General features: G+C 40.8%; 1 protein-coding gene across 1 annotated transcript in view; it reads right to left on the reverse strand.

Annotated features, from left to right (window-relative positions):
* Positions 1 to 17,332: 17,332 nt before the first annotated feature.
* The window catches only part of IMPG2 (interphotoreceptor matrix proteoglycan 2), a gene marked incomplete at its 5' end in the record, with an annotated part of 62,908 nt that continues 57,050 nt past the window's right edge, over positions 17,333 to 23,190 (reverse strand). The window contains 4 exons of the mRNA XM_082221196.1: positions 17,333 to 20,010; positions 21,583 to 21,650; positions 22,202 to 22,281; positions 22,530 to 22,728. Coding sequence (XP_082077322.1) covers positions 21,608 to 21,650; positions 22,202 to 22,281; positions 22,530 to 22,728 — 322 coding nt within the window. The 3' untranslated portion in view covers positions 17,333 to 20,010; positions 21,583 to 21,607. The remainder of the gene's footprint in view (positions 20,011 to 21,582; positions 21,651 to 22,201; positions 22,282 to 22,529; positions 22,729 to 23,190) is intronic.

Raw genomic sequence — 23,190 nt, forward strand, 5'->3', positions numbered from 1 at the left:
AGTGTGATGTTAATTCCATGTTTTGTGAGTCCTTTGGGCAAGATGCCTTCAGATGACCCGCCTCCTGAGTAGTCCCGCCTCTTCCATTGGTGCCCATTCAATTGCCCATTCAATTGCCTTGCTCTTCTGGGCCCAATCCCAGAGGGAGAGAGCATGGCAAGTAGAAGCTCCTCCTCTTCCTCTTTGCTCTTGTCACTCCTCATTCACTTAAAGGGGAACAGGCAGCAATAGCAAGAAATGGGAATAGCAGTTCAAATGGTTCAGGGGATTGTTTTAATTTTTTTTTAATTTAAGGCATTTATCTACTGCTTACTCATTAACATTTCTAAGTGGTGTACATTAAAAAATGACCATACAGAGAATGAAAATAGAATGAAAGTTCATCATGAAACCAAGCAGAAACCCAAACACGCCTGCTGGAATAAGAAAGGGCCTGAACAAATCTCTTGCTGGAAAGGCTATCCTGGCAGATGTTTTCCCTTGTGGGCTATGCACACTGCAATCAGAATTGCCGATAGTCACAAATAATTGAAAAGGCAAGTGCACCAAAGTATTAGCCAAGTGACGAAGTCCTAAACTTTGGACAGTTCATTGGAAATAAGTATTGCATTGTATTTGTAACTGATGGAAGATACAGCTTGGAACCAACTGTGTTGAGGATAGATTTAAGGCAAGTGATCTAGGCATGTAGGCAGGCAGGGATTCCATCCACTCTGTATTTTCTGCTTCCCCCCTTTTCACCTGTTTGGATACTGCATGGGAGTTGTTTTAATCATCTGTAGCAGCTGCTTTATATATAAGCACTTATGGGCAAGACTGGTGTTTCGCTTTAGGCCACTAGTTTTAGAAAGTGTGAAACTTTAAATTCTGTTAAATAAAATACGTTGATTGGTTTGAAATGTTTTTGACTGTTTTATTGATAATTTTAATATTTATTGCAAACCGCTTGGATGTTTTAGTACAATGATGTTTTATATATGGAAAGAGGCAGAGGGACCAGACCGTGCAGCAGACTCAGATGCCCACTCTGTCTCCATGCCTAATCCTGAAAGATTATTACAGGATACAATAATGTCATCTGCAGCATCAGGGATTCATTCAGCTGCTCATCTTTTGGTGGGATCTATGCCTAAATCTCCCAACAATGCCCTTTTGCATTCTCCCTCAGGCAAGAAGGCCAGTCTCTACCCAAAAGAATGAATGGACATGTATCTGACATCAGAAATGAGAATATGCAAAAGCTAGTAGGGGAATTTTTTAATTTACAATTTATCAAGAGGTTCAGTGCTATCACGTACAAAGACTGTGCTATTAACCATCTTTATAATTATGCTTGCCACACCACATGTGTTAACTGGCTCACCAATGTTAGAATGTCTGTTTCATCAACAATTTGTGTGCTTGAAAATTCAGCATTGCCAATGTAATTATCACAGTACTTTCTACATTTCCTTTGCTTCTGACCTCAGTATTTACAACCCCCCTTTTCAACCACATGACTCAGGATAACACTTCATTTGTCTAATGAGGCGGGCTGGAGTCCATAAAACTTGATGTCATAGTAAGTATGTTCGTCCTCAAAATGCTGCAAGGCTTGTTGTTGTTTCCTTCCCCTTGTGCGTCTTTACTGGGCTGGAATGCAACGCATAGTTCCCTCCACTGTCAGTGAAACAGGAAACTGTTTCTGCTTCAGTAGATTTCCTTATAGGAGGATCTCAAATTGTGCTGTAGATCCCCCTTCATCAATAAAAGGCCTGTGGGCAACATCGTTATTTGAATATCTTCTCCACCTGGCCTTCCCTTCGCTGATATTTTTCCCATATCTTTCTCTACTGCTCCCAGTACCCACTGCTGCGCCATCTCAGCCCTTTTATTCCCTTACATCCGTAGCTTTCAACTAGTGTGCCGTGGCACCCTGAGGTGCCTTGAATGATGGTCAGGGGTGCCACAGGCAACACTGGCCTCTGTCCCTCTTTCCTTCCCTCCCTCCTCTGATGCCCTCTCAAGTCTCTGCCTCCCAAAGGCTTGCACAGCTGTTTGTTGTGGCAGCCCTGGCTATAAGCTCCACAGGTGAATGGTGCCTCTGTGAGACATCTAACTTTGGGGTGGGGTGGGGGGCAGCAGCTCAGAGACCAGGGGCTGCAGTAGCGGCTGCCCAGAGGACTCTCAAGGAGAGAGGAGGCTGAGGGAATACTGCCCAAGGGAGGGTGTTCGAAAAGCGGTGAGGGGCTGCCAGCTCTGCAAACAAGGGGTGACGTAAACCCCACAGGAGTGCCACAGAAAGCATGTAGTTGGTTAAGGGAGCTGTGGACTCAGAAAGGTTGAAAACCTCTGCATCGTTGATGCAAAAGGTTCAACTCCATTTGGAAAAGAGAGGCTTATTCTGGAATGCACATTCCTCTATGTACTTCTCCACAAGTAACAAATTCAAAATTCTGTATCATCTTGCTAGGCGCTTGAGAACTGCAAAGTGTGAAGTCATAAAACTCTTTGCCAGGATATATTGGAACAACCAGAGAATGTGTCGTGATTAAAATGAGACTTGAGCAAGACTTTTTTTCATTCACCCATCATATCTGAATGGAAAGAAACATTACATATAAGTAAGGTATTTAGAGCAGTTTCTTTTTATTTTCTTGTTCTTTTTTAGCCTGGAGACTTAACTTGTTAACATTCCCATAATAGCATGATTATATTAAAACGGGGGGGGGGGGCAGAGACCCAGAACTCTTATATAGCACAAGCTGAGACAAAGTATAAAATGTCCTGATGTGCCCTTTGCAAATATGTACAGATGTTACCACATTGCGCAAAAATAAAATGAGCTTGATTAAAAGGGTTTGACAGCACTAGCACTTTCCCTCCTTTTCATCCCAAGTCCTCAACAGTACTCATTGCCATATCCTTACGCAAGCTGTGATGATAACAATACTCCGACCCTCGAAGGCTGAGAGGTTCTCAGAGGCAAACTTGTTTTGTCTGTTGAAAATTGCCAATGGAATACAAGCTTCTCCAATAAGTTAGTAATTTCACAGATTTATTATTATTATTATTATTATTATTATTATTATTATTATTATTATTATTATCTTTATTGTCATTGCCCCCATCGGGGACAACAAAATTACTTGACTGCTCCATAAAAACACTAATTAAACAATACAGTATAATACAGCAAGGGAGATTAGATGACTTTCAAAGTCCGGGCTTCCCATTCAGGGCCGAGATCGCTCTGGAGAAGAAGCTAATCTTAAGATGGCTCGTTCTTGTCTTTATCGACCTGTATCTCCATCCTGACGGCAAGAGCTTGAAGAGACAGTGACCAGGATGCGATGGATCTTTTACTATGTCCAGTGCCTTCCTATGGCACCTTGTGGCATAAATCTGCTCTAAGGTGGAGAGTGGGCAGCCAACAATGCTCTCTGCTGCCTTAAAAACCCTGCACAACCCCATCCTGTCCTGGGTAGTACAGCTTCCGTACCACACACATAAGCCATAAGTGAGCACACTCTCAATGGCACAGTGATAGAAGGCAAGCAGCAGTTTCTGTGGAAGATGGTTTTTCCTTAGTATTCTCAAAAAGTACAGTTCGTTAGCAGGGCTCCTAACACAGGCCTGCAGCAGGGTTTCCTCTAGGAGAAAAGAGCAGTAGCAGGAAACAGGCAGCTGAGTTTTAGTTTGAAAAGGAGCCATATTTTGCTGATAAAGTCTTTGTTTACCTTGTATCAAGATTCATCATAGACTTTCCAGTTTTGAGGGAGGGCCCATTGCTTCTATTTTCATCAAATGGTTGAGTTGCCTAATGAAATTGTGGCTTGTGGTGGTTGGTTATGTATTGGCTCCATGTCTAAGCCAGGGACCTCGTGTTTTTGCAGCCTGTTGGTGTTATCGTGTGTGTGTGTGTGTGTGTGTGTGTGTGTGTGTGTGTGTGTGTATTTACATGCTGCTTCATCATCAAAAGCTCAAAGCAGTTTACATAAAGTATTCATTAAAATTATTAATAAGTTAGCCTGAATTTAAACATTGACCAGGTGCTTGTGAGTATGCGCACAATGTTCCACCCTGACCAATCAGCTATGAAGGTCAAGATGGAACATTGCTGTGCGCATACTCACATAGTAGTCAGAAGAACATGACTGGTGGGTCCAGGGTTTGGTGAACATGTCTTTGTGTGAAGGGATGGGGCCTTCCACTTTGAAGGAGGCAGTACTGTGGCCATTTCTGGGGTAGGAGGTACTATTCTGGATCTGACAGTATTTAACAATCCAGTTGCAAAAACCTCCTTTTGGGGCAAAGTACTGGAGATGGTTGTGGCAATGCAGTTCCAGTTGCACATCTTGTTTGAGGAAACACATTATCTGGGTTCAGGATGGAAATAGCTGGTGACATTTATTTACAAGTTAAAAAGCACTGGTCCCAATACCAATCTTTGGGAGACTCTACTTTCCACATCTCCATTGAGAGATCTGTCATTTATTTTTACTCTCTGTTTCCTTTTTCTGAATCAGTTACTGATCCATACTAAGGATACATTTAATCTAACACTTTTGCATATCTCTTGATTTGAGCGTTCAAGATGATATAATACTGTGAGCTTCTACTGCCCTCTAGTGAGATGCTGTAAATAAAGGACAGATGTTTGAAGAGATCAAAATGTTATTGTGTTAAAAGAATGTATTCAAAAAAGAACATATGCCAAAAAGAATTAATATAAAACCCCAACAACGCTGTGATTTTCAGAAAAGTCTTAGGTTTACATAGAACATTAAACATGTGGACACTGCAAAATAATATTTATAAGGCACAGCAATAAGAGCATTCAGAAATACTGTATATTTAACAGCTGCAGTCCGTTTGGATTGGGACTAAGGGTGCTTCCTGACTGTCACTGTTTTGCAGGATGGAATCAAACGCATATCAGGAAATATAATTCTGCCCAATTAAAGTAGATTTAAGCACTCAGCTGCCCTAGCATAACTAGCATGCTTTATAAAAAGTGGAGATTTACTGATCCATTCTGAGTACCAAATGCATAATTCTTTTTTGTCTTTGCTCTGTCAGCTTTCTCGCCACAAAATGAGACTTGATAAGATTGTACAATTTCTAGGCAAACTGAAGTAGAAGCAAACTTCATCTTCCTCTGGTGAAGGTTCTCACAACACAGGCATATTTCTACCTTTATTCCTGATCTAGAGTTATGGACCTTCAGGTGCCTTTCAGATGTCATTTTTATTGTGCATTCTTGATTATTTGTGCTCATGATGGTGCCAGGACACTTATACACAATCCCTTTCAAGGCTGTTCTTGCCTGCAAAAGTTTCAGAGCAGACATTGTGCTTTGTTTCCCATCAGTGTGTGTTCCCTAAGTTCCTGATGAAAGCTTGTAACTTTTTGTACCCAGTTTATTTGTTTTTGTCCTGCATTTGTTGGGCTGTGGGTTAAACCACAGAGCCTAGGGCTTGCTGATCAGAAGGTCGGCGGTTCGAATCCCTGCAACGGGGTGAGCTCCCGTTGCTTGGTCCCAGCTCCTGCCAACCTAGCAGTTCGAAAGCACGTCAAAGTGCAAGTAGATAAATAGGTACCACTCCAGAGGGAAGGTAAACGGTGTTTCCGTGCGCTGCTCTGGTTCGCCAGAAGCAGCTTAGTCTTGCTGGCCAAGCTGTACGCCGGCTCCCTTGGACAATAAAGCGAGATGAGCGCAGCAACCCCAGAGTCGGTCACGACTGGACCTAATAGTCTGGGTTCCCTTTACCTTTACCTTAGTGAAAGAATACCCTCCAGACAGTGATAATGCAGTAACATTTAAGTCAACCACTAATGCACAATAATTGCATCAATATCATGCTGCAGAATACATCTCCAAACTGCCCCCCCCACTAGTCTGAAGGGACCTTTTATCAGCTACATTATCCGTGGCTTCCAAGATGTGTAAGAAGTAACAGAATTAATTGTCCTCCTTCTTAAGTAGCTCTCAGTATTGTACAACTATCTTAACTAAGACTAGGCAATACAATTCCTTTAGTCCCATCAGCACACAAGTTGTAATCTAGTTTGATTGCAAGAGCTCCCTAAATAGGATCAGTGGACCTTTGCTGACTTCCAAGCAGAAACGGCATATGGAAAAGCAGCAGGTTTTTCAGTGACAAAAGGGGCTGAACCAACAGTGGCCGATAAATTCAGCATTTCACCTGCATTCTATTCTCTTTCAACTTTAACAGTGAGGTTTTGTTCATGCATTTATTCTTATAGAACACACAGAAGGGAAAGAAATGTGACAATGTTTTCATTATAGATAAATCAGTGTTGATGGAGATGGGAGAACTGTACTACAATTTATAAGGAACCTTTTTCTGCACTTACCAACTGAATTCAGGATCCCTGAACTGCTTCCAAAAGCCCAGTGGCATCTCTAGTACTTATAACAGGACAGGAACAAGAAAAGCAAATGCCACTTAAATTGCATCTCATTTTCAAGACAGGGATTCTGCCAATCTCTTGTGCCAATCTGCCACCCGGAGCAGCTTCCTAACAAGAACTCCCTTTTTAAAAAAGACAATACAGTTGGAAAGTTCCCAGTGATTGTAGTGTTACAATGGAAAACTGGAAGATGTTAGTAAATGGCAAGCTGGCATGTTCAGAAATCTGTGGTTTTTAAAAGAAAAGGCAGGTTCCTCTAAGCCACTTGTTTTTCTTCCAGCTGTAATATTTTTTCCTGTTTCCCTTCAGTGGCTGGAGCAAGAAAACATGCCAAAGTCCAGGGCCAGCCAGCCCGTGAGGCCATGTGAGGCGACTACCTTGGGAGGCAAGATCTGCCACCCACGCCTCTCTTCTTCTGGCCTTGCCTTCCAGCTTGGCTTTGGAAGTAGCTTCTGCCTCCTTTTTGCCCAGAGACCCCCGTGCAGCAACTCTGCCTTCTTTTTGCTGAGTTAGGAGAAGAGTGGCAGCTGGAGGAGGAGGAGAAGCCGAAGTCGCCGCTTTACCAATGTTGATCTTCCCTCCCTGCTTCTTCCCCACATTGATCTAACCACTACACCACACTGGCTCTCTACTTCCAACCAGGATTACTCCAAGTATTAATTGTGGGTCAGACTGAAAATTTAATTTAATCATGATGATATGAAAGATACCATAGTTTGCTGAATGGAGGAATGTAATCACTGAAGGTCTTCAAAAGATCTGTATGGGGTCTGTGTCCTTCAACAGGCTCAACCTAGACATTCTGCTAACTAAGAATTTGTCACTCTGCAGCACCCTGCTTGTGGTTAACGCTTAGCTGGAATGAAATATTAACGCAGCAATAGATAAATTAAAATAATAATTTATTTGTCAGACAAATAAATGATAGGCACAGTGGTATATGGTTACCAAAGCTCTGCCTCTTCCAGCCCTGATGGCCAGCACTTATATTTCCTCAGCCCAGCCCCCTTGCTCCTCCTTTGGCTGCCTCTGTCCAATCAGCCTGGTTGAAATTCCTATTGGCTGTTTGCTAGAACCAATCATAAAAGATACACCTATTACCTTTTATGGGAGACAAAGAGCTATATTTCATTCTATCCATAAATGGCAGACAAGTAGCCATATATCTTACATTTGCCTCGACAAGACACCTTAATTACCAGATCACCTTTTGCCCCTGTTGCCCCTGCATTCCAAAACAAATGGCTAAAACAAATGGCTCATGGTATTAAATCCTATCTAAACAGAGATCTTGGGTTCACATTCTCACACACCATCAATGAAATAAGAATCTAACATAAGAATCTAACATTTCTTACTTTCTAAATCCTTTGCATAATTACATTAAGCCAACAAATCTCATACATAACATAGATAGCTTTTTAGAAGAAAAGGCCTTTGCAAAGTAAAAAAGGAACTCAGTAAAAACAGCTTCAAAAGAAGCCTCTTCAGTTTACACCTCCCTTTCCCAGCCAGCTGCTTTTCCCATTAGCTCTTCCCAAAATTTATTGCCCTTTAACTCTCTCAGTATACCTTAAACCTTAGGAAAATATGGCTAGAGTCTGATGGGAGGCACATGGTATTATTTTCTGTTAAACAATAAATCTTACTATTTACCAACTCTTAATTAGTGTTTTTGCAGCTTGATTGTATTCTGTAATATGTAGGGTCAGTGTAACATTTGCTCCCAGCCTGTAATTTCCTTTTACAACTTTGAGAAACTTGTCTCCTGCTACTGCTATAAATCAGGGGGGCCCTTGTTCAGGAGAGCAGGAAGATAAACAACTGCCAAAGTACTTAGCCAGCTGGTTTCTGCCTGGCATGAAACATACAAACATTTGCAAATATATCTTTAAGCTCATTTTAAAATACAGGCCTTGATCAGATGCCTCAACTCAAAATGGCAGCCGTGCTTCTCATTACCCCTCTTCTCACTGTAATATCTAATTAGAGACGTATGACATGACACCCACCCACATTTCTCTAACCTGGCTGCACAATATTGGCTGATCTTAGTTTTCAATGTAAATTGAAGACATTTTAGCAAGTACTTAAATCTTCAATTCTTGATCCCTCCTGTATTGATATTTGTGTTGATATTCATTGCATTTTCTGTACATTTTGAATATGTATGTATGTATGTATGTATGTATGTATGTATTTGCAGTGCTCAGCCCCCAGAAGATCTCCTGAAATGGCAAGGCTATAAATTATTAGAATAATTCGCATAAATGCCATACCAGTGGACTGAGTCTTGGACCTAGTGGGTTGTATAGATCTAGTTTAGGAGGTCCAATGGGAAGTAGAAAACTTGATTAGCATAGGATGCTGCTGTAGCTGAAATTTTTAAAAGCCTCTATTATGGATGTAGAAATCAGAGTTGAAGCATAGGACTGGGCTCCTGGGCAACTACTTAGCTTATGGACCATGACTACTGGGCATCAGTATATACTTTAGTATAACTTTAGCATACAGTGGTACCTCGGGTTCGGAATTTAATTCATTCCAGAGGTCCGTTCTTAACCTGAAGCAGCACTTTAGCTAATGGGGCCTCCTGCTGCTGCCGCGCCCCCAGAGCACAATTTCTGTTCTCATCCTGAAGCACAGTTCTTAACCCAAGGTGCTATTTCTGGGTTAGCAGAGTCTGTAACCCGAAGCGTATGTAACCTGAAGCGTATGTAACCCGAGGTACCACTGTACTTTAGTATATACTTTAGTATAAACAGCAAACATTTGTAGCTTTCTGTTCTTCTGTGAGTCTCAAACCATAAGTGAATTTAGAATGTTCTCTGTCAGACAGTTCACATAATCCCAGTTTACTTTCGACCGTGCTACCATACATAAACCATTGTGGGAGTTGGATGGAATTCCTTCTTGGCAGGGGACCTGAGAGACAAAAAAGGAGCCCGTGGTCACACAAGGTAAGCAAGCCTGTCTGTGAGCTCATGATTTAGCCCTTCCCACACAGTCTGACTTTAGCACGTTGCATCAGCAACAGATGTCCAGAAACCTGCAGTTAACTCCTTCTAGAAAAGGAATCTCCCCCTGGTGTTGGCATCCATTTGGTTCAGGAGAAAATGGAAGTGTGTGCCTTTGGGGGTGAAGCCAAACCATTGGAGAGTTATAGCGCCTGCTGTGGCTGTAGAAACCAATACGGAAGAGACATGCTTTGTTGCAGCTGGGGCAGATGAAGGTGCCCAATTGTGCTGGTGTAGGTATATAAATATCAGCCATTAATCCTTAACAGTTTGCAATCATCCAGGCGCTGTGGGTAAAAGCCTCAGCGCCTAGGGCTTGCCGATCGAAAGGTCGGCAGTTCGAATCCCCGCGGCGGGGTGCGCTCCCGCTGCTCGGTCCCAGCGCCTGCCAACCTAGCAGTTCGAAAGCACCCCCGGGTGCAAGTAGATAAATAGGTACCGCTTACCAGCGGGAAGGTAAACGGCGTTCCGTGTGCTGCGCTGGCTCGCCAGATGCAGCTTTGTCATGCTGGCCACGTGACCCAGAAGTGTCTCCGGACAGCGCTGGCCCCCGGCCTATAGAGTGAGATGGGCGCACAAACCCCAGAGTCTGTCAAGACTGGCCCGTTCGGGCAGGGGTACCTTTACCTTTACCTTTAAGTGTGGTTTATATAAAACCACAGCCAAATAGAAGTGTCCCACAGTTGAGGGGGGAAAACCATAAGCTCATATCTAAATAAGCACTCACACTTTTAGGCAATTTTCACACACCCAATGCTTCCTTTCCTCTTACAATAGTCTATTTATTTATTTATTGTTTAATGATATCAGTTGTAGTGGGATGAGGTCTTCAGGATTTGAACCCCGTTTGTTGTTGTGTTTGTTGAGTTGCTGTACATTTCTGTTAGGACTTATCACTGCTGAGATCGCATCATCTGATTAATGTTTGGATCAATCAACTTGTGGCAAATGCCTATTGAATTTCATGCTTGATTAGTTAGATAGCTGCTGGCATGGCAATAGCCTATATTTAACCTAGCATTTGCCATCAGCTGAGATAAAGGAGCTCATCTGACTTATGGGAAATCATACAGCATACATTTTCCCAGCCTCAGGAGGGGAGAGGAGGGGACAGAGCCTGTCAGTTTAACAGAGATTTTATTCCACAGTTACCATGGCAACTGGGTGTGTTTTTTAATCTCTTCCGATGGAACTTTAAATTCCTTTCAACTAAAGGAAGTACAGTGTTCCTTCCCCCAATTGCATTTTGCATGCTTTCTCTCTCTCTTAAATCTAGCACTGTTGTGTGGTTGTTTGGTTTTAAGCCAAAGATCAGTAATGACTCCACTATCCAGGACACCTGGCTTTGACATCACTCTTAATAAGGTATAGTTGAGGTAAAATGCCTAGGCGTAAAGGTGAACAGCAAAGGTGAAAAGCAAGTGCTCTGCTGTGGCTGAGGAAATAGCACAGTGCAGCAGGTGGGCGAACTTAAATCGAAAGATTTTTCACATGGCTTCCCATACAAACGCTTCCGGTTATTGTGAAGACATGATGTTGTTTTCAGAAACACTTTCCTCTCATAATTATTGTTGACTTCATGTGCGAAGGAAGCCTTGGAGGGTCCTCCTGAGGTTATCCCAGCCAATCCAGGGGTCATCTGGGCAACATGGAGTTAATTTTTAAACAGCAAATAAAATTTTGGATACATGCTAACTTCACAAAGTCAGGAGTGAGGACAGGAAGCCTTGCTTTGATGATGATGCCTCATGTAAACAATCAAATTATGCTTTGTGATGATTACACAAAACCAAATAAGTGCTTCTTTTTCTTCATTTGAAATTTTAGCTTATTTTGCAAACTCCTGCTTGAACAATAGCCAAAAGACAATTTTCACAATATGAGCTCCCCACTTTCAACTCAGCCCGACTCCTAACTATTCAGATTCACTCTGTTTTCCATACAATACCATGTCTGTGTTTAGTATTATTTAGTACAGACTTCTGATAATATAAAGATTTTGGCCATTCTTCAAATCATTTGGGGGCAAAAGCATTTAGGAGACACAAGTACTAAATTTGGAGATGAAGAACAGAGCTTAATAGATTTGTGAGGCAACTTTTTCCTTCAGTGGAAAATGTCTATTTAGTTGGAAAAATGCATTGGAAAATGCCTCTCAGGAGAAAGCGAAATGTAATTAAGGAAAAGTCCTCCTGGCTGAGGTGGTCAGTTTTGGCTGCCCACAAGGAAGTTGAGCCAGATCTCCACGTTAATGACTGCAGAGTTGAGCTGTCATTATGACCACCTGTCCATTCTAAACTGGATTGAGTACCCCAGTTAACTTCTCTGGGGTAATAAATTAACAGATGGTAACAAAAACAGATGGTAAATGCTGATCTAGCTGGATTTGAGCCGGTAATTGGGAAGAGAAAGGAACCATATGCTGATGTTAATCTCTGGAAGCACCAGGACCCTTAGCACACCTTTTTTCCCCATCATGAATTTATCCTTCTATTCTCTCTTGCTAGCAGTAATGTTTTTCTAGAAAAAGAGGTGCCGGAACTCACCACAAATGCCTCCCTTATTCTCTTATAATGGCAATGGCGCCCACCTGAGAGGTGCCAGAAGTGAGTTCCAGCAAATTCTGGCTGAAAAAAGCCCTGCTTACTAATCTATGTACTCATGGGCCTTGCCACTGAATTACAGTTTGTGAATGCGGGGGGCAGGGGGAACAGACCTAGGCCATCCAGGTAAGCAGCATTGATGCCACTGCAAAGGAGGCTGCTCCATGGCACTGTCCCACCAAAAGAGCTTCTCCTGACCCTGCCTTGTACTTGGTAGATACTACACAGAATAACATCTCAATGTGTCCCCTGTTTGACAAGGGAGCCAATTGCATCATCTTAAGGAATGATGGCATGCAGGTTTTCCCTGAACATAGAGGAAAAGGCTATTCATGGCTACTAAGTGTGATGGATCCCAGTACGTCTCTGAGCACAATTCAAAGTGTTGGTGCTGACCTTTAAAGCCCTAAATGGCCTGGGCCCAGTATACCTGAAGGAGCGTCTCCACCCCCATCGTGCAGCCCGGACACTGAGGTCCAGTTCTGAGGGTCTTCTGGCAGTTTCCTCACTTCGAGAAGTGAAGTTACAGGGAACCAAGCAGAGGGCCTTCTCAGTAGTGGCGCCCACCCTGTGGAACACCCTCCCATCAGATGTTGAGGAAATAAACAACTCTCTGACTTTTAGAAGACATCTGAAGGCCAGGGAAGTTCAATTTTTAATCGTGTTTTTAATATTCTGTTGGGAGCCACCCAGAATGCCTGGGGAAACCCAGCTAGATGGGTGGGGTATAAATAATAATAATAATAATAATAATAATAATAATAATAATAATAATGGCGGCGGCTATGTTCTACCTTCACTTCTGGATGCAGTATGACTCAGTACCAGCTGGGGAGCACAAGTGAGGAGAGTCCTATTGCTCTCAGGCTCTGTTTGAGGGCTTCCCATAAGCAACTGGTTGGTCACAGTGAGAACAGGCTGCTAGATGAGATGGGCCTTTGGCCTGATTCAGCAGGGCTGTTTCTTATGTTCTCATGGCAGAAGCAATCTGGGAATCAGCAAGGAGGAACGATCGCAATAGAACTGTTGATTCTGAAACACGAATGGGAAATTAGGACCGAAGCTTCAACAAGGCTGGAATTAGAGTCACATGCCTTTAAATTCCCGAATTTATGTTATAGGCACATAAACGGGCTGTATCAGCTTTGAAAATCTATATTGCTGCTGATTTTGTGGCAACGTTTTAAAGTTAAGTAAGACCGTTTGAAATGTATCAGCTTAAGAATTCTAAGCAACCAGTCAACACATGAACTCAAAGTTGGAAGAAAAATTTGAACTATGGAAAAATCTTTTCAAGCCTGCTGAGCCGAAAAGGAGGCACACTGAAATAACAAGCATATGGTATACAGCTTAACGTTATGGAGTAAAGATCCTTACCATCTGTTCCTGTGCTATATTGTGCTAAGCAACCCCAAAGCTTACTTGCAATACTTCTACCATGAGAAATGTATTTATTTGGGCATTCATTACTTTTTATCATTGAGCTTGTACTTATGGTCCTGTTAGCATTCTGGACAATTCCTAAAATTCTTAGTCTTCAAGAATTAGTGCAACAATATGTCAGTATTTAGTCACCCTTACAAGTATTATCTCGGAAGGAGAACTTAACACTTCAAATGTTCTGTCTGTGCCTGGAATGTCTCCCTCACTTTAGCTAGTTTTGGACTCTTCACGACTTTGGAAGATTGAAATGATCAAAGGGGAAGCTGATTCAGGCAGCTTTTTATCCCACAAGATGTGTTTAGACTATGCTTCAGAAAAGGTTTGAGTTGCTGATAACTCAGTATTTTAAAGTGGAAGTTTGCAATGAAACTTATCTAAATCTCCCTCTCTCTAAATGCAAACATTTCTGACGTAGAGAGCTTGGACTCTCAATATCAGTTTTATGAAATATAAAATGGGCTTGAAATGATACAAATGTTTTGTATTGGTAGTCTTTTTAAAGTTAATAGTGTATTTTTGTTGTCACTTGTGTTATTTTGTATCTAGTGTTTTATATACAGAAAAAGTAGAAATTGGCAACTAGTGAGCCCTGAACCATAAAGAGGCTCAAGGAAAGCCATCAGAGATCCCACTTATGACTAGAAAACACACTCTGCTTCACCGTGCACCTGGTAATTCCTCACAACCATGCTACTACCACTTAATACTGCATATTACTGTAATTTTAAATATTTAACATTACAATACATTCACATTTATTGCATGTTGTAAAAAATACATGAAGGGAGTGGCAAGAGTAACGAGGCAATTTGTGGCCCATTTATGGACTATCTGGCTTAATGCTGTGCAAAATACATTCTCTGTTATTACAAAACCCTATACATAACACTGTATATTTCCTTTAGTAACACAGGGAATTGCAAAACTGTTCCATGTTGGCAGGTAAAATACTCGTGGCTCCAACATTTGTCCATGTTCAACGTGCTGGTCATAAACTCTGTAGAAAGAATGAAAGAATGCTGACCTATTTACAGTCCATTGGAAAAAGCAATTGACTCCTGTTGCTGATGTCCCCAAACTGCAAAATGATGCAGAATTAATTTCACTAGACAGCACCATTGAATCATTTCTCTCTCTCTCTCTCTCTCTCTCTCTCTCTCTCTCTCTCATTCACAGAGGAGGCACAGACACAAAACAAACTTCTCTAGGAAATGTTCATGCACATGTCCAAGTGAAATAAATAGGAGCTCAGCATCTACTGCACTTTTGTTCAATTATGGCTTCTCTGAAAGAACTTCCTGGTTGGAATGGAGAGGAAACTCAATTCACTTCACATTTAAAGATGAACCTCCTTAAGTCACACTTTGGGAACCAATATGTGGACTGAAACACTGCTATCCATTGAAATTCACATTTCTCTGAATTTTACGATGCAATTTTCCTGCCACGTATGTGTACAAAAATGCCTGCACTAGGGTGACATGTGCATATTAGTGAAAATAATGTCTGGAAATGCATTATATTGGGGGAAATTGCTTTGCAAAAATATGTAAGGTAGGCAAAATTGCATACACAAAGATGCATATTAGAAGAGGTTTGCACTAAAATCCAGTGAGGACTTTAAAACATAATACTTCACAAACTTATGTGGAAATGTGGGAGACCTAAATTTAAAATTGGGAAAAAGGAGAAACTGAGGGGGGAACCTGAAAAATTAATGCACCCCTGATGGATTGTGTTAACCGTGTTCTCCATTGGATCTTGGGGTGTAAACTTCTAAAGTTCTAGACATATAACATATTTTTAATGGAAGTAATATTACTGGTCACAGTATGACCTTTGAATGAATGCATATAGGTGCTGGTGCGATCAGTTTTTCTCAACTTTAGTCCATAGAATAGTCTTTTTATTTTTAGGTGTGTTAGCTTTGATGTCTTGAGTGTACTTTGGAGTTATATATAAACATTCCTGTTTAGTCATATAAACCTATTAGTGTTATCTCTCTTTCTGGAAAGAGCAGAATGGAAGAATGGAGGTGCTCACTTCCTCAACAAATGATTATAGATGGATGCAATGTGTAGCAGGAAACCACTACCTGCAGGTCAAACAAGGAAAAGCCCCTTCATTTAGTCCTTTGCGAGGCTTGAGCTGCCTCAGGAAGTGCTCTGTGGTGCCCTCTTTCTCTGCAAGACGCCACTAATCTTTTGCAATATTCTTTCAGCTAATCCTCTTTCATCCAAGCTGAAAGGGCTCTTTTGTAACTGCCTCTGCGAGACTGTGCTGCTGTAAGACTGCAGGACCTTTAACATGGACTGGGCATTTGTCCATACTGAGCACATTCCGCAGTCCCCTTTCACAGTCGTATTCCTCCAGTTTTACACATAGTAGAACTAGCTGGTGCTGCCTTGGTGCATTTAGCTCAGAATACCACACTTGGTTTACTATAATCTGTCTTTCAAACAATGCATCAAGCTGAACAGGTCTTTGACTCTCATGATTTGGACTATTTTTCTCCTTTTTTCAATTAACTGTAGCCATGGAGAGTGGGGGGCGGGTATCCTGATCAGTGCCCCAACTGGTGTGAGTGGATGAGTTAACCCTTTCCTCCCACTGGCGGAGGAAGGGGGATGCAAGGGGTGCGGTCCGCCCCAGGTGGGATGCTTGCCCCGCCCCCAGGGGCGGCTAGCCCTGCCCCCATGGTCAGCTAGCCCCACCCCTGGGTGCACAGCATGTGCACCGCTCCGGGTGCTGGAGCAGCTAGCTCCGCCTCTGTTTCCTCCCATACTGTTTTCCTGCTGAAAATTCCCTCTCCCAAGCCACTGACAGTAGCAAATAGCAGCTTCATCCTGTCCAAGCTCTATACCCACATAAATAACACAGCTCAAATGCCAGCTGGCTGGAAATTGATCATCATCGAGCCAATTTATAAGTGTGGCAATATGTGCCATACAGGCAGCAGCTCCTAGATTTTGCTGCATGCTAATAACACTTATTAGCTGACCCCAAGTTACACCTGGTCAACACCTTCTCCCCCAATTCTGTCCAAATTAGATAGACTCCACTTGCAGTGTTGGATCCAACACTGTCATTGAAAGCTCAAGTGGCCTCAGCGGCACAGAGTGTCTTTTACCAGCTTTGACTGGTTGCCCAGCTGCAACCCTAACTCGATGGGGAAAGCATAGCTTCAGTTGGCTAGACGACTCCAATGCACTGCACATGGGGCTGTCTTTCATGAGTGCAGAATGTCATGGCTCGATTAACTGGGACAAGAAGACATGAACATGTAGCACTGGTTCTGGCCTGACTGCACTGGCTACCAAATTGTTTCCAGGCCAATTTCCAAGTCCTGTTTTTGACTTTTCAAGCCTTATATAGTTCAGGAACCCTAAACCTAAAGGAGCAGCTTCCCATATGAACCTGTCCAGACCCTGAGACCCTTCGCTGGGTGACATCTATGAGAGAGGTTTGGAGGGCTGTGGTGAAAGAATGAACCTTTTCTGTGATAGCTGCCCCTCTATAGAATGCTCTCCTGAGAAAGGCTCATCTTCTGTTAGCTTTGCCATCATTTTGATGCCAGGCAAAGGTATCTTTGTTTCCCCCAACATTTGAATAGCACCTGTTGGATGTTAGATATTGGATGTTTTTACTCTGGTTACATTTTTAATATGTGCTTGTATTTTCAACTGTATTTTTTTGTATTTTATTTTTGTAAATCACTTCGGAACTCTCTGTTGTGTGAAGCAATTCAGAAATTCAGTCAGCTAAATTAACTAACCTACAAGCCTTTAGGGCTTCTCAACAATTATACTGTTGCATCATTGCTATATAAATGATAAATAATAATCTTGGGAATTCTTGAAACAACAAAAAAGTTTTATTGCAGTGAAAAATAAACAGATAATATTATGTACAATAAGAAAAACATTTCCTGTATACACAATGAAATATTCATTTTCAGCATGACCAGAACCTCTTCAAGGCTAGCATTCAAGAAATCAGAAGCTGTTGTTGAAGGATGTGCACAGAGCCACATCACACAGAGTTTGCCTACACGCTAGAGAGTTTTCTCTCAGACTACATGATATATTACTTGTCAATCTCTAATGATAACTAAAATATTATTCATTTCTATAACGGAAGCTGTGTCTGCACTGCAGATTAGTTTGCTTGCTTTAGTTTTCATTGCTTTCGGCACATTTGCCTATGCAGTATCTCTTTTCCTGTGAACCCATTAATTAAATTTCCTTTCTCCACATGTTTTCATTAATTATATTGCGTTGTTGTAACTGAGCTGTGTTTTAAGACTGGAGGATTATCGCAAGGATTTCTTCACAAGCGCACACGTAGCAATAGCAAAAGTCATATGAAAAACTGCTAATTAGACAAAAGTGTGCATTCAGCTCCACCCAACTGTAACAACCTTGACGACAGTGTTTTGTTCAGCTGTATCTTCAGATGACGTAATATGGCCCCTTTTTATACTGGGATGATTTTTAAGTAAGATTAACTAGTGCCTCGACTCCAGCTGTGCTCCCTGCAGAAGCCGCAGGGAAAAGGCACTTCGGATTCACCCCAAGAGAACATTTGTGTGCAGCAAAGCAGCAGTGCAGACCAGCCCTAAATGGCAAATTATTGGTAGAGTATGAAGGCAGGAAAGAAGCATGAAGAGGTGGTTCCTCTTGCACCATGTTACACAGCAATGCATTTCAGAGCTAGATCCTAGGATGTACCTCCAGCTGCAAAGAAATGGAAGCTGGAGGATCAATCTTTTCACTTATTGGACCTCTGCTCCTCAAATGGATTGCAATGGCCTTGGGAATCCCAAACTTTGCATAAATTGCATGGAGGAATGTTAAGGCTGCAGGGTAGCATTGTACATGTGAAGACAATGAATACTGATCACGGTTAAAACAGGCTATTTCTGGGAGAGAGGGCAAGCATATGGGTTGGAGAAATAGTTTTGTATTTGCCTTGATCCTCCATAAGGAACAGAATTACTAGAATCAACAGTATGACTCAAACTAGAGGAGTAACAAGGTGTGCTGGATTGGAGACAGCATTGTCTTTAGCACAGCCCCCCCCCCCAAATCCTGGGGTCATCACCTCTAAACCATGCAAAACTGCATCAAAACTGCGAATATCTGTCACTAAGAAAAGCTAAGCACCAGAGAGACACACAAATTGTGTATGTGAATTCACATGAGAAATATTTATTCCCTATTGCTATTTATTAAGAGTTACCCAAACAAGGCAATTCCAGGAATTACCTACTACCCAAAATTATTCATACTTGCCTTGTTAGGGGCAAGACAAAAATTATTCTTCAGTTCAGAATGATCTCAGCCAAGAAGAGACAGTATGCAGATACAGCCAAGAAATAGTGGGGAGGGCAAATCCATAGCAATTCCAAAGAATTAAGAACTTGACTGGTATCTCTCTAGTGGGATATGGGATATTTGAACCCAGTACAAATCATAGCATACAAAACCATTATCATTAATCCATTAATGAGAAAAAAAACAAGATGCACAGAAAATACACTAAATTAAAACAAAACATTTTTTTAATTAAAAAAATCAGCAGCAACAACCATACACTTAATCAAACTTCTGACAAAGGGGAACCCCTATTAGTTTAAAAAATCCTTTATTTAACTGTAGCCCTTCTTGCCTTCAGTAACATGTGCCTGTGATATATGTTTAAAAAAAACGAGTACACAGCCACTTGTATTTCTTTTGGTGGAGAGATAACTTCCTAGATGATTCAGGCCATCTTATCTAATAAGTGTAGCATGAAAGCCAACAGTCAGGACAACTTTGAAAATATGAGGAAACTTGCAATCTGAAATTCTTCATTTAGTATGTTTCTAATAATAGATTTTCTTCTAATTTTATATTGGACAAGAAAGGCTAAATATGCCTTACGTGCAAAACAGCTAGATAACTCTCTTTTACCTTGTTCCTGTCAGTGGACTAAATAGTTCCTTTTTTAAAAAAAAAATGCTTGTGGAGAAACAGTCGTTACCTATAAACCTGTCACATGCAACACAGCATTTTTCTTCCTACTAACACTTTTTCAACAGCAAAAATTAGCCCTCCAAAGCAGGGGACGCCATCACTTTATTTTATTTTTTATTTATATAGCCCCTCCCCACCAAAAAGAAGATGTGAGAAAAAAGATTTACAAAACAAGAAAAGAATCATGTGTACAGTGGCCAGTAGCCCATTTAATTAAAACCCGCCCCTTTTTGCAAATAAATCAAACTAACTTTCATGGTTGTTACAGCTTTGAGTCATCTTCAGTGATATCCATTGCATTTGAAAATCCAAGGATAAAGAGCCTTTCTTACATATTTTTTCCATTGATTTCAAGGTCAAAGGAATCCATTCATGAACCATGAATATCCATATGCGTCACTGAAAAGACTATAAGAAATTCTGAAGCCACATCAGTGCCTCGTTCCTGTAGCAACACCATCCATCTTCATCTTATGTGATTCTTGTACTGGATCCACTTTTAAGAGCAAATTCCTGAAAACAAAAAAAGAGAAATCTGCCATAATTATGTAAGTTCTTATCAAAGATTGTGTACAGATTACAAAAACACCTGGAGCACAGGTTGTTCTTATTCATAGCACCAAATTCATGTTTTATGCCCTGCCATTTAAAAAAGTTTTTCAGGAAGCATCCTGGAATCGTGGGGATGAGCCCCCAGAAAACAACAATGTTAACTAATGCAAAATTTTGATGTGATTGGAATGTGATTGAAACAACTCCAATAAAGACAAAGTAAATTTTTGAAGTAGTTTAAAACATATGTGTGGTTCTTTTTTCTTTAAAAAAAACATTGTGTTTTAATTGGAAAAAGGATGGTTGCATATCTACACATACACTCATGTAGGCCTGTACAATTTTTACAAAAGTTCATTTTCCTTTTGGAACAAAATTAACTAGACCAGCCATATAATTTCTTCCGAATTAATGAAACTGTACAATGTGGCTACAATGAGAAACTAGGAAGACAAAGAGACTTCATCACTTGCAGAGAGGCTCTTCCTTTTCCATTCGTTTAATTTAGTTATCATGGTTACTTGGTTGCTGAAGAATGGACACCCTGAATGTGCTCAGGGGTAACCTGTAGTATTTCCCCCTAATGTTTCAGAAGCAATAAGGAGTCTCAAAGACTAACACATTTATTATGGCATGATCTTCCATAGACTAGCATTCACTTCATCAAATGCATTGAATATGATGGCTAAAGTATTTAAAATGATAGTCTTCAAAATGCTACAAGAACCCTTTCTGTTTCTGCTGAAAAAAACAGTCTGAGACTTCTGGCATTAATAACATGTTCTGGGACAGAGCAACAGTACACAGCACCTGTGAAACATCATCCTAAACTGAGGAAACACATGAGCTGTATCCATTCCAAATAAATAAAATATTTATTTCTTGTAAATAAAAATGTTTTATGTAACAAAATCTTCCTTGTGTATGACATTCATGCCTTAACTCCAAGAACACTGGTTAGTGCGGCTTATGTTAGAGAAAGGCATTTAAAATAAAATAAGCACTGTGGATTTTCGGTTGCTGCCTTTTGCTAAATACTAACATAGAATAGATTTGAATGCTACAGTTTTCCTTGCCCTGCTAGATATGCCAATAGATGTCATGACGACTGACTATATACTCAGTTAAATTATCTACCTAATTTGGCTTCTTCAAGATGAGAGCAGCAATAGACTATTAATGTTTTGGCAATACATTGCACTTTAATGTCCCTTCTAATATATGAAAAGTAGTTTGAGCAACTCAGAAAGTTTGCAGACAAAACCTTATGATCTAATATAATAGAACAATCAGAATCAATTCTACATAATTTCCATCAAAGATGCCAAATATGGTTGAGCTTCAGGCACCAGCTGACACAACCTTTGTAATTATATAAATGATATAAATGATATTACGAACAAGCTTTGTAATGACATAACTTAGCATGACAAGTTTGCAATCTCATGGAACCCACAGTAGCAGACATTACATTCTACTAATATTCTTAGTCTACATATTCTACTAATAACTACTAATATTCTTAGTCATTACCTTGTTGAATGTGTAGAACTCAGGACTAACTTGTAGTAGGATTTGTGCTTCTGACAGTTTTCAAACTCCTATTTTAAAGGGGAAGAAACTATTGAATATTATCTGGTCTTAAACAAAGATACCAAAAATAATCTCTCTCTCATATCCATTTGATTCTGCTTAACCTTAAGCTTTTCAGCAGCGAATAATGGTTCTAGACTGGCTCACTTTTACTACCTCCTAAACATTTAACTGCTTTTGTAATATGTTGAGATAAAGTAACAATAATTTGAAGTTGCAATGGCACTGAAATTGCAGTTGTCCTTACAATATGGGATTTAGAGTTACAGTATTAATTTTCCATTATGAAATATAAATAACTAGGGAACAGCGAGGAATTCAATTTTAATAATTAGGGAAATAAATGCTATTGACCTAAGGCTAATAATTAGCTCTTTTGAACAGTTTTATACTTTCAATATGCTGTATAATCATGAAGGTTTTGTATCTACTTTCTTCCTTGCACCCTACAATATGATAATTTAGCTGATCACTGAATGAATCAACTGTTGCTTGAACACAATGAGTGGGTTCAATGAAAAAAAAATCTACAGAAGTAGTTAAGAAACATTTAACTCACATTTGATGCTGCCTTACAAATTCCGCAAACTGCCGATCTTTGGCATAGAGTTCCAGAATCCTAATTCTGTCTTGAATTTCCTGGAACGTTAGAAAATAATACATTAGGCAATTGTCCTATATAAAACACAACAGTTCCAAACGAAGGTGTTCTGTAATTAGTACAATACAGAGCAGCATAATGTACAAATGTTATATTTTCAGTACTTTTGACTATGCTTTCATCAAATTAGTCTTCCATACTTAGCACTGAAATTGCACACTGATGTGCTATTAGCAAGTCATTCTGATGCGATAGAGGTCACATCAAAACAAGTAAAGTTACCCACCTCCTTAGTTAGCTCGCTGTGTTCATAAATATGCCTGATTTCTTCACTGCTGTACTCAGTGGATGTCTCATTGCTTGTTGAACTATAGGAAGTAAGCTGTGGATATCTCCGATAATAGTGGCTGTGTCCAGTAGCGTCACTTTCATACATTGGGTTGTATTTCACTGCATTTTCAATAGATGAAAGGCTGTCTCCTTGCCTGTAAATAAAGTAAAAAGAACTTATGTCAAACACAGGAGTCTTCTCTTTCCATGTCTGAACCACCTGAGGGGGTTGACTTTAAAGGTAAAGGTAAAGGGACCCCTGACCATTAGGTCCAGTTGTGACTGACTCTGGGGTTGCAACGCTCATCTCGCTTTATTGGCTGAGAGAGCCAGCGTACAGCTTCTGGGTCATGTGGCCAGCATGACTAAGCCGCTTCTGGTGAACCAGAGCAGCGCACGGAAACGCCATTTACCTTCCCACAGGAGTGGTACCTATTTATCTACTTGTACTTTGACGTGCTTTCAAACTGCTAGGTTGGCAGGAGCAGGGGCCAAGCAACGGGAGCTCACCCCGTCACGGGGATTCGAACCGCCGACCTTCTGATCAGCAGAAACCACCTTCTGTGGTTTAAACCAAAGCGCCACCCGCATCCCTGGAGTTGACTTTAGATCTTTTC

The sequence above is a fragment of the Podarcis vaucheri genome (assembly GCF_965113315.1).
Source record: "Podarcis vaucheri genome assembly, chromosome: 4".
Taxonomy (NCBI): Eukaryota; Metazoa; Chordata; class Lepidosauria; order Squamata; family Lacertidae; genus Podarcis; species Podarcis vaucheri.